Source organism: Danio rerio, chromosome 10 (assembly GCF_049306965.1).
Source record: "Danio rerio strain Tuebingen ecotype United States chromosome 10, GRCz12tu, whole genome shotgun sequence".
NCBI lineage: Eukaryota > Metazoa > Chordata > Actinopteri > Cypriniformes > Danionidae > Danio > Danio rerio.
Window position 1 is genome coordinate 39,570,392 of NC_133185.1, and position 12,665 is coordinate 39,583,056.

Here is a 12,665-nt window from a genome sequence, read left to right on the forward strand (position 1 = left end):
TCAAATGGCAATCAGTGTTTATCAGGCTGAGAGTGTTGCTCTCCACGGAAATGCTCCTTTAATAATTCTCTCTGTATTATTTGTTTCCTTTGCTTTTCTTCCCACTTTTGCAGCACCGCTCGACCTTTCCAATTCCCTTTAATGTTCAAATTTTCATTTATTCTCTGTGCCCTTATTATGTCGTTTTGTCTGAATTTTTTACTACCTTGAAACAACACACATACACACACACACACAAACACACACACACACACACTAAGCTTATGACGGTATTAAATGTTCTTCTTGTGATTAATTGCTGAAGTTTTTATTATGGATCACAGTTTTATCATGATATTGACCTAAGCTGCAAAAAAATGTTACTTTGACATGTATTATAACAATAAATACTTGCTTTATTGCAGATACATGTTCAGATGGTGTAAACAAATGTTTCAACTAAAGTAAATTGAATAAAAGAAATGATGAAGTACAATATGTAAAAGTCTCATTAGTAAATGTTAGATAATGGATTAAAAAATTGACAGCGAGTAAAATGTTGATTTTTATTTTATTTTATTTTTTTAGTTACAATGTTAATAGCTCAAACATTTTCACATATTAATATGGCCTACTACAGGCTGAAATATTGATTGAAAGTGTAGTGACTAAAGAGGGATATTGAACATTGCAGAAAGTCTCCCTAAATTATTACAAAAACTTTAAATAATCTTAAATGATGTTAATGTCCGAAAATGGTTGTGATTTTGTTTTTGACATGTTTTAAGCATTAACTTAGAAATCAGCACCATTTAAGATTTATAAAAGCTATTGTCATTTTCATCGTGAGTTTAAGGAGCCTTATTGCAACGTAATTGTTGAATATACACTCATACACAAACACACAAACTTAACTAAACTTAACTGAACTGAGCCCAAACCTTAACAACCATTCCAACCCCATCTCCAAACTTAACCATACCAATCGTAAACCAACCCTAATCCCAACCCCAAACCAAACCAACCACAATCCAAAACCCAACACCAAATCAAATCAACTACAAACCCAACACTAAACCAAACAAATCCCAAACCAAACTTAAATCCAAACCAACCATAATCTTAAACCAAGCACCATATCAATTCCAAACCCAAGCCAACCACGATCCTAAACCCAACACTAAACCAAACAAATCCCAAACCAAACTTAAATCCAAACCAACCATAATCTTAAACCAAGCACCAAATCAATCCCAAACCCAAGCCAACCATGATCCCAAACCCAACACTAAACCAAACAAATCCCAAACCAAACTTAAATACAAACCAACCATAATCTTAAACCCAGCACCAAACCAAACCCAAACCAACCACGATTCCAAACCCAACACTAAACCAAACAAATCCCACACCAAACTTAAATCCAAACCAACCATAATCTTAAACCCAGCACCAAACCAATCCCAAACCCAGCAAAAAAACAATCCCAACCCCAAACTTAAACCTACCACAAACCCAAACCTAACACCAAACCAAACAAATCCCAAACCAAACTCAAATCCAAACCAAACCAACCATAATCTTATACTCAACACATTAAACCAATCCCAAAACTAAACCAACACCAAAACCAAACCAATCCCAAACCTAAACCAAACCAAATCAACCACAATGCCAAACCCAACACCAAACCAAACAAATCCCAAATCAAACCGAACTCAAATCCAAACCAAACCAACAATAATCTCAAACCCAACACCAAACCAATCCCAATCTCAATCCCAATCCCAAACCCAAACCAAACACAATCCTACCACCAAAACTAACAAATCCCAAACCAAACCAAATCTGCACCATTAAAATATTTACAATTTTCATAATACTTCATTCTGTGGGATTTGGTAAATTCATTGAAAAAATTAATAGAACTGTGAGGAATTAATGAAATATTATCTAAGATGGATGATGTTTAGCCTGTTTTGACAGAAAAATATGTGTAAATGTTATTACGCTGTAAAAAAAAATGGATTTCTCTTTCTGTCTTTGTCAGCTGGTGGGTGGAGAGTTTGACCTGGAAATGAACTTCATCATCCAGGATGCAGAGAGCATCGCCTGCATGGTGGAGCTGCTGGAGCACTGTGACGTGACCTGCCAGGCGGAGATCTGGAGCATGTTCACCGCCATCCTGCGCAAGAGCGTCCGCAACCTGCAGACCAGCACGGAGGTGGGCCTCATCCAGCAGGTGCTGCAGAAGATGAGCGCTGTAGATGACATGATTGCAGGTGAGAGAGACACCGGCTGCTGGAAACAGACGTCTTTACTGTACACACATCAACAATCAGAGGACATTCAGAGAGACTTATAAATAAAGAGAATGCCTAGTCAGGGGCCTCATTAGGGAGGTTAATTAGGAAACAAGAATAGTGGAAAATGTTTATTGTTATTTATATGTGTACTGTTATCATTCATATGATATATAACAATTATATAAAAAATACAATAATTTTAATTTATAATTAATCATAATAATTTATTTATTTATTTTGTTAATATATTTTTTCTGAATTGAACATTAGTATTTAGCAATATAATCTGTGTAAAACAAATGAGTTCTTGATGGAAACAGCAATTATTGTTTCAGAAAAATAAGTGTATTTGTGGTGGTTATGGTGTTTTTTGTTCTACACATTTATAAAAAAATATTATTAGCATTAGTATTAGTGAAATATAAAATAAAAAATAATATAAAATATATATATATATATATATATATATATATATATATAAACTGCATTGTTTATATATATAAATATATATAAATATAATATAAATATAAATAATAAATAATATATATATAAATGTATATGTATATATATATATGTGTGTGTGTGTGTGTGTGTGTGTGTGTGTGTGTGTGTGTGTGTGTGTGTGTGTGTGTGTGTGTGTGTGTGTATATATATATATATATATATATATATAGAGAGAGAGAGAGAGAGAGAGAGAGAGAGAGAGATAGCGATTTATGGCTGTATATCGGGCGAGTGCCTCAGTGTCTCACCACCAGTAACGAAAAACAGCCATAGTATAGACAGTATAGACAGTTCAGCGACATACTGTAATCGTTTATATAAAAAAGAAAATCAAACATAGGGAGTCTCAGAAACCCTTTTGTACGAGGAACTACTTTCTTCCGCCATTCATACACATCTGCAGCTGACATCAGAACAACAAAAGCAGTTACGAATTTATCAATTTAGAGCTAGTATTTCAATGATTTTCTAGCATAATGTTTAAAGTCATGACTAAACAGGTGATTTTGCTCCCATATTAAATGTATAAAGCTGAGCAGCATGAAATTCCATCTGTCTACAGAGATTTCCCAGTGTTTCTTTGTTGCAATCGGGATTTCACAATATTTAACCCCGAAAAAGCCAAAACAAAGCAAACACTAGCAGATTACTATTATATAAATACAGCAGTACAACTTACAAAAGAGGAAGATTGACTTAAAATATCACTTACCTGCTTTATAATGACTTGTTCAGCTGATGTTTGTTTGAAATACGAAAAGTAAATGCTGAATTTTTCTCCCCTATAAGGACTTATTATGCTGTCTCTGTCGCCATGTTGTTACGGTCAACCTTTAATTCTCTGCATGTTGATACCTGCCGTCAAGCTGAATCTACAAAATTATACTTTTTTTAGGCACTCTCCTTTTGAACAAACTGCATAGTAGCAATCTAAATAACTACATTCTGGCCTTAAAAAGGTTGTACTATAAGTAACTAAATCTATTTCTAAAAAATAGTTTTTGCTTTGGTCAACTAGTGTGTGGTGTGTGTTCTGACAGCTTTTGCAAATGTTTACTGTGTGAATTGTTTTCCACAACTCTGAATCCTTACAGCATTAACACCATGTCCCTCAAGCATACCTTTATATGATATATGCTGTAAGCTTCGTTTGATCTATCTAACGCTATTAACAAAAATACAGTCGTTTGCCCCTCAATTCAACTCAACTTTCAGATCAACTAATCACATCAAGTCCTTTTCACCGAAGAGAAAAGAGACAGTAATTTACTGTGGTAATCTTTGTTGTATCACATGCCCGTCCATATGTTCCAATCCTCTCTGATTTGGCTCCTATTACGTTTCAGAAAAATAGGTTTCACTGTCTCGCTAAAGCACTCATTGTGCATTCTGTGTCCAATATTTCTGTGTAATTACGATCAGTGGACCATGGCCGTCGTTTATTGCTGGGCTAATGTGTAAAATTGGCTCTGTGAGCACGTTTGGGAGAAACCGTCTCTCTTACCGTTCTTCAGACAGTTCGGCATGCTAGCAAACGCCAGCGCTAATCAGACCATTAGTTCTCATACGCTTCCAGCTTCTGTCCATTCTTGACCAAATTTGCGGCCTTTGAGTGAACGGCGTGTAACTGGGTTATTTTGCTAAATCAAATTACAACAATATTACGCCACAACAAACATCAGCGCTAACAGGTTGTTATTTTTCTCCAAATTCGATTATTTTGCGTCTCATGTAGCTTTAAAGAGCTGCTAAATTCATAACGCAGATGTTCTGTATATTACATCAGCAGACAGTTTGACTTTAGAGCCAATATGGGAATGAATAGACTTACGTTTCCATCACTGATGAGAGACCCAATCTGGTGGCTTGAGCCTCAGGAGAACACGCTGTGGATGATGATGCTGTAGATTAGAGATGCAATGATATGAAAATTTCATATCCCGGTTATATTGACCAAAATGATCACAGTTATTATCATGGTTTTGTTAAAATGACCTGAAAATGTTCAAAAATAAATGTCACACACGTGTCATTTCACCGCGTTATGTATCTGATGAATGAACAAATTCAATTAGCAGCTTTATGCAGTTTTGTGGAAAACAACATAAACATCTCTTTATTTTAGATTTGTTTACTTGTGTTTGTGCTATTCTGTGTAGATTATTTATTATTATTATTATTATTTTGCTTTCATAAGTACATAATTTTTTTATCAAATTTAAATAAGCAAATATCTTATCTTATATCTTATATAAATATCTTATATCTTATAAATAAGCAAATATCTTATTGCAATTTTTCTAACTGCCTTTTGATTGCTATTTAATTTTATAAGTTTAAGCTTAAGCTCATTAATTATGTGTACAGTACTGTGCGAAAGTCCTAAGCACTTTACCAGCTTTGTTGGCCTAAAACTTTTCTACAATATATAATCAGTCAGTCTCTATATTAAAAACATGCACAGATTGAACTGTTTTGTTCTAATTGTCCTGAAACAATATTCAGTGTAATATCAGGCTTATTTTTACTGCAGACTGCAGCTCTGCACAAGACTTTTGGCCAGTGGAGAAATTAAAATGGTCATGCCGAACTGAGTCTGGTTCTCTAAAGGTTTTTTTTCTTCACTCTCCTTTTGGTGAAGTTTTTTTCCCTCTCCGTTGTCGCCACTGGCTTGCATGGTTCAGGATCTGTAAAGCTACGCATCGATTCATTAGCTCTTCAGTGTTTGGACTGTCAGTAATGATTTCAAACCACACTGAACTGAGCTAAACTGAACTGAACTTAAACACTAAAAACTGAACCACCCTGATCCAATTACTATATGACCATTTATGTGAAGCTGCTTTGACACAATCTACATTGTAAAAGCGCTATACAAATAAAGCTGAATTGAATTGAATTTTAGCCCTTCCCAGAGATCTTCTTTAGGTTTAAGGCTGATTTGTACATCTGCGTCAAGCGCATGCGTATGGTCCAGCGCAGCCTTCGCGCAGTCGCATTCACCTCACCGTGGCTGATGCACACCTCTCAAAATATGTAACTGCATGTCGTGACGACACATAGCGCAAAGTCTGTGATTGGTCAGCTTGCTAGTAGTGATGAGGATGGGTGTCCCAGAGAGTAACGAGCCGGTTAGAGCGAGTGTTTAACAACTGTGGATTTCCGAGCTCAGTATGGAAACTTTCATTTTGCATTTACTTTATTATTAACGTTGTTGTATGTCCGCCAGTTCCTTCCTATGAATGAGTGAGTTTTAGCTACTTGTACATTAAGGTAGCATTTAGAAAAAACTAAATAACCACAAAGAAATAATTAGAAATAAACACCTACTGCCAGCTAGCATTTCGGAAGTGTTTTTGCAGAGCAACACAAACAGCACACAGAAGTATAAATGCACAACAAGGTGCAAGGGATGTGCCATGGGTCACGCCGATCACTCAACACAGAAGCTTAAATCAACCTTAAGAGTGTCATAACGTTCTTTTTCTGTTCAGGTGATCTCATACAGCCTTTATAAAATACAGGTCTGGACACTGTGGAGGCCATTTCATGACTGTCTGCATTTCATCAGCTGTTTTCATTCTCTAAATAGGATTTCACTGCAATAAGTGGATCAATATCATGCTGAACATGAAAACTATTACCACTGAAGTCCTTTCCAGCAAGAACGGCATAATGGATTAAACCCTATCTGTACTTTTCAGCATTCACAATTCCATCAATTCAGACAATATTGCCAACAACACTGGTAGAAATGCAGCTCAAACCAGGAAAAACAGCCTCTCTCCAACATTGCCTTTCACATGTCTTAAACAATAAACCAAAGTAATGCAAACTCTAACCTAACCGAACAAGCCATACATCAACTAAAACAGGGGTGGCCAACCCTGTTGCTGGAGAGCCACGTTCCTGCAGATTTCAGTTGCAACCCATATCAAACACACCTGCCTGTAATTATCACGTGGTGTTCAGGTCCTAATTAATTGGTTCAGGTGTATTTGATATGGGTACTAGCAACTGAAACCTGCAGGAAGGTGGCTCTCTAGGAACAGGGTTGGCCACCCCTGAACTAAAAGATCATTTATTCAGCCTGTATAAATCTTAATTCGGAAAAAAAGTACTCTTATGACTAGTTTTGTGGTACAATGTCACATATATCCATTACACCATCAGTAAAACAACAGATTTAATGTTGGCCTGAAACTTTTGCACAATACTGTTTATACACACATATATATATATATAATTTATAAACTGTAAATATAAATATGCATTTACATTGCCGCCTTTTCTCATTAGCTAATCCAGATGTTACAGCATTTATGATACTGAAAAATTAAACCTTAATACTAACTGTTTATGACTTTACCAGTGTTTTACCTTGAAACTGGTTATTCTGACAGCACTATTGTTGATAATAAATGCTCCAGCAGAAAGATAATTATTGGCTTGCTGCCCCAAGTGACATCATCCTCATGAGTCTGCAAATCCGCACAGTGATAATGCTGAGTCATGCTGTTCTCCTCTTTCCCAGATCTCCTAGTGGACATGCTGGGGGTTTTGGCCAGCTATAGCATCACAGTGAAGGAGCTGAAGCTGTTGTTCAGCATGCTGAGGGGCGACGCAGGCGTCTGGGTGAGTTTTCCTGCAGCGCAGACTCTTGCTGTTTCTCACAGCAATTGGAGGGAAAGTTAATGTGATGGTTTACACAACAGTGAAAATTACCTCACCATTTACTTTACTTACCTATTTGAGTGTCTAACTTCTGTTGAACACAAAAGAAGTCATTTAGAAAAACGCTTTAAAAATACCAATCAGAAAAACTGAAAGAAAAAAAATAATCATTCAGAATTCGCAGTGATGGAAAAGTTGGCGTTGGAGAAAATGCCTTGATAAAGAGCACGGCCCAAATATTTTCATACTAGCACTGAATCAAGCTACTTTGAATGTAAATCTATTTTCTTGAAGCTCATAAAAATCTAATACCTGCGAATCATTATCCACTTCCCTTAAGAGAGCAAAGCCAGTCAATGATCTCCTGTCCTCCACATCTGTTTGGGGTTGCCCGTCTATCGATTTATCCGCTCTGCCGTGGTTAAAGCTGATGGACAGGCCATTGATTGTCTGAAGTGCTGGTTGTTCTGTTGGTGGATTTTTTTTCCCATTGATATAGGTTACTATTCATTCATTTATGTTTGGCTCTCACGCACAAATTTGTTTGCTTGTTTAAACAGTTTTTTTCTGTTCTGCTTGTTACAGAGTTGAACTTTTTATATTTAACACTGGCGTCAAATAAATCAACAGCAGGGGAAATAAGTATTGAACACATCATGTTTTATTCTGGGAATAATATTTCTAAAGGAGCTGTTGACATGGAATTAAACCAGATTTTGGCAAAAACCCAAACAATACAAACAGATCTGAAAAATGAGTATTGTTTAATAACAATGAAATGACACAAGGAGAAAGAACTGAACTACTGAAATGTGTTTAATACTAAGGCTTTTTTTAATGACGGAAGCTGAAAGACGCATCTCATATGGAGAATGAAGTCACATGCATTGCTCAGGTGCGAGTTTTTTACAGACTTCAACAGAGTGTTAAAACCTTGATGGTTCTGTGGGTCTCATCTATCAAATCTTTAGTTTGTATTTCCTATTGGATTCAGGTCAGGCGACTGGCTGGGCCATTCTACAGCTTGATTTTCTTTCTCTGAAAGCATTTCAGAGTTTTCTTGGCTGTGATTTGGATCATTGTCTTGCTTAAATGTCCACCCTGGGTTCATATTCATCATCCTGATAATGTAGATGTTGAACTGAAGCAGTGAATATTCCTTAACACTGACGAAGGGCAGAGGGTTGCTTAAGAACTGAGCAATTTCAGCTGCTGTCTGGGCTTTCCCTGCCTTTCTACACCTCCCTTTCTTCATGTGTTTAATACTTTTTCTCTGCGCCATTTCATTTTACTACACACTTAACTTGTAAACTAATTAGGTTTGTTTTCTTTGCATATATAAATTTCTTTGGTTGTTGGTTGGTTGGAAATATGTTTTCTGAGAAAAACGGTGTGTTCAATACTTATTTTCCCCGCTGTATCTTTACAAAGTTAAAACACAACTTTAAAAAAAAAAACTCATAAGACAATTGCACAAGTTTGAATACTGACTACCTCAACCCCTTACATTCCTTAAATGCTACAGATCATCAAAAAATAAAAATTAAACGTTCCCAATGCCATTAAATGATGATGTGATTTAAAATAACAATGGTTTGTCCTAACTCTTCCCTGTCTTCATGTGTTCTGTTTCTATAGCCAAGACACGCTATTAAGCTGCTGTCAGTGCTGAATCAGATGCCTCAGCGTCATGGTCCTGACACCTTTTTCAACTTCCCAGGACGCAGTGCGGCGGTAAGATTCACACACACACACACACGTCTTTTACAATAAAGCTTTTGCAGAATCATTTCAAACATGTTAGCTGGAAGCTATCATTATATAACAATGCTGTATGTGAATAAAAAAAAATTACATATATATATATATATATATATATATATATATATATATATATATATATATATATAATATTAAATATTAATATATATTATATTAAATATTCCTTATTTAATAGATATTGAATTATTCATGAAGCATTTACAAGTTGCACATTTCTGCCTGTAGTTTTTTTTTAATTTCTGCTGCCTGAGTTAATGAAGTTAATGAATTATTAGCCCTCTTTAATTATGAGCCCGCCTTGCTTGTGTCATCATATTCAAAAAGACTTGAGGCTGTAATTGCTGCCAAAGGTGCATCAACAAAGTATTGAGCAGCTGTAAAAACTGATGTGCATGTGATTTTTCAGGTTTTTTATTTTTAATAAATTTGCAACAATTAAAAAAAAAAATCACATTGTCATTATGGGGTATTGTGTGTAGAATGTTTACGAAATAAATGAATTTAATATGTTTTAGAATAAGACTGTCACAAAAAATGTGGAAAAAAGTAAAGTGCTATCAATACTTTCCGGATGCACTGTATATAAAAAAACTGAGAGGAGGGCGAATCATTTTGACTTCAACTGTATGTCAGATTAATTGAAAATATTGTGTGATAGACAACACTGTGGCAACACTGTGGCATAAATGCAGTTATAATTAAACCCAGAGTATTAAATACACTTTCACTGAGGTCAAATTTGTACAAAATGCTCAGTTAATTACACATCAGCTAGTTCTCCAAATGCTGTTTTCATTGTTCTCGTGACCATGCAAATGCACATTTGCTAATTTCTTTGTGTTTTGCCCCTCTGGCAGGCCATCGCTTTGCCGCCTATTGCTAAGTGGCCTTATCAGAATGGATTCACTCTCAACACTTGGTTCCGAATGGACCCACTCAATAATATCAATGTAGACAAGGACAAACCATACTTATACTGGTGAGTATGTGTATGAAACATTAATTTATTGCAGATGTAATGGATTAAATGGTGAGTTCACTTGTAATGAGAATTTCCTGGTAATTTACACACCCTCAGGTCATTCAAGATGTAGGTGACTTTTTTTCTTCAGTAGAACATTAAAGATAATTTTTAGCTAAATCTGCGGTCTTTGGGGGTTCATATAAAGGCAGTGAATAGTGATAAGTTTTTTCAATTAAAAGCAGCAAGTTGACTCAACTTAAAACATACCTCTTAACCCTCCTGTTTTTCCCGGGATTCTCCCATATTTTACAGTTCTATCCCGCTATGATCCAGTAAAGGTATTTTCCTGTATTTCTCCCGTATTTTCAGTCTTTCTCTGAAGGGTGGCAATAAACATTAGATCAATAAAAACAATAAAGAGCCAATCCTCCCTATAAGCAACCCATACCACTGAACCACTAGGGCACGCCCCTTGCTCTGAAATGTGAGCCTGTTCTGTGCTTTATTTTTATTTAGGCATGAAAACACTTTAAAATCAACATAAATACGACGCGATTATCCTTTACTTTAAAATACAGGTGTCATCGCCTCTTGTATACAATCCTCAAAACAGTCATATACCTGTAGCGGTGTGTGACTGTCAGACGCGCTCCATTGTGATAAGTAGGCACTGTTTTCCAAACGGTTCTGTGCACGTGATTTGAAGCTGAGCGAGAGTTTTGGGTCTGTGTTTGAACAGACATAGACACATAATTATTTATAATAGCATAAAGATGCTAATCTTGATGAGTTTTTGTTTTTCAATCACAACAAATTTTGTCCTAAACAAGCATAAAAATTAGGAAAGCAAAGCTTTCATTATTACGTTAGATGTATGCATTTTTAAAGTGACAATTTATTTAATGTAATCAAACGAAAAAATCCAAATTAATGAGATTCATTCGTTGCTCTTTGATCAGAATGTGTAAGTTTTACAGTGAAGAAAAAATGTATGAGATTTGATAGCTTGATTCTATTTGTTTATAATTGCTATTAATTTTAAAAAGCTGGACGGTTTGCTGATTTATTTGCTGCTAATGTATACTACTTATTTTTATTTTTGTAAATAATAATAATAAAACATCTTATTGACTGTTTAACTGTTTATTTACAATGAAACAGCTCCAAATGAACATATTTAGTAATTTTGGGATATTATTATTGTGGGCAAATCCCTTATTTTCACATCCCAATGTTGACAGGAATGCTTAAAGTCTACAAATCATTTTAAAATCAACAGGTTTTCTCACTTATTTTAAGTAAAGTCAACTCATTTTTTTCAAAATGCCGAAGCGGTATGAGTTTGAGAAATGTGGTTTAGACAATAAATGTCACTCCCACTCAAGGCATTGCACCAATATTTGAATAAATACCATATACAATTGACCTCACTAAGACACACCCGAAAACCTCTACACACCAATCGAGGCGTAGCAACCGTAGCTACGTGCAGAAGGTCTAGGGAACAAATGCCAGCATGGATCTAGCTGTGTGAGGGACCGTAAAAGCAGTACAGTTCAGTCATATTTCCATCTGTTTCAAGCTATGAATATTTGGATTACATGTCAACAGAACAAAACAGAGATATGATCTCAAACTGAGCACTTGTGATCAATATGCTTCACCCGTAGCTGTTTTTCAGTCATTTATACCCCTCATGTCCATGTCAGAGCTACAATTCACCAATGTTTTCATCTGTGTTTTGGACATTAATTTATTGATGATGACGTAGTGTCTGCTTTTATATTAGGTGTTGGATTAATATTTGCATGAACTAAGCTGTTGAATGGTCAGCGTATGAGGCGGTTAGGCTGTAGCTTCAATTTTGATTCAATTATTGTCTAATCGATTGCATATTATGTCGTGAATATTTCCCTGTAATGCATACTGCAGTCCTTTTTTATCTGGCTTTCTCGGATATCTCACCTGTTTTATGTCTCTAGGAATGTCTAACACTGATTTATACATATTGTATTGACCAGCTTGACAGGTGTAGCAACAGTAACAAAGGAGGATGGGGCTTAGCAAAGTGTTAGATTGGAGCTTTATACAATTTTGTAAAAAACAACATGAGTATGGATCAGCATTTTTGATTTCTGATCTGCAGTTTTTTTTTGTATTTATAGGTCCTTTTGTTTTTGTTATTCAATGCTACAGGTTTTCTAAATTATTTTAAGTCAACTAATCTTTTTTTACAGTACAAGAACTGTTTGAGTTTGAAGGGCTTTTGCACCTGTAGGTCGATTGTTTTGTTCCGAAACGGGGATTAAAATAGTTACAATGTTGTGTTTTTTTTTTTGGTGCCATTCACTTTCTCATGCAACGTTTATAAACGGACCAAAATAGATAAAACAAGTCACATACTAGTAAACTCTCCTCACATTTGTCAGAGTTTTTTTTTTTCTTTCGGGATTACG

At 35.5% G+C, this 12,665-nt stretch overlaps 1 protein-coding gene across 45 annotated transcripts in view; it reads left to right on the top strand.

The window, feature by feature from the left end:
- Positions 1–12,665, top strand: part of nbeaa (neurobeachin a) — a 340,332-nt gene that overhangs the window by 157,314 nt on the left and 170,353 nt on the right. For all 45 annotated transcript variants that reach the window (XR_012385897.1, XR_012385898.1, XR_012385900.1 and 42 more), the window contains 4 exon segments: positions 2,030–2,261; positions 7,324–7,424; positions 9,102–9,197; positions 10,103–10,224. Coding sequence is in view for 40 of the 45 variants with exons in the window: in NM_001013500.2 (NP_001013518.2) it covers positions 2,030–2,261; positions 7,324–7,424; positions 9,102–9,197; positions 10,103–10,224 (551 nt within the window). In the remaining 5 variants the exon portion in view is untranslated.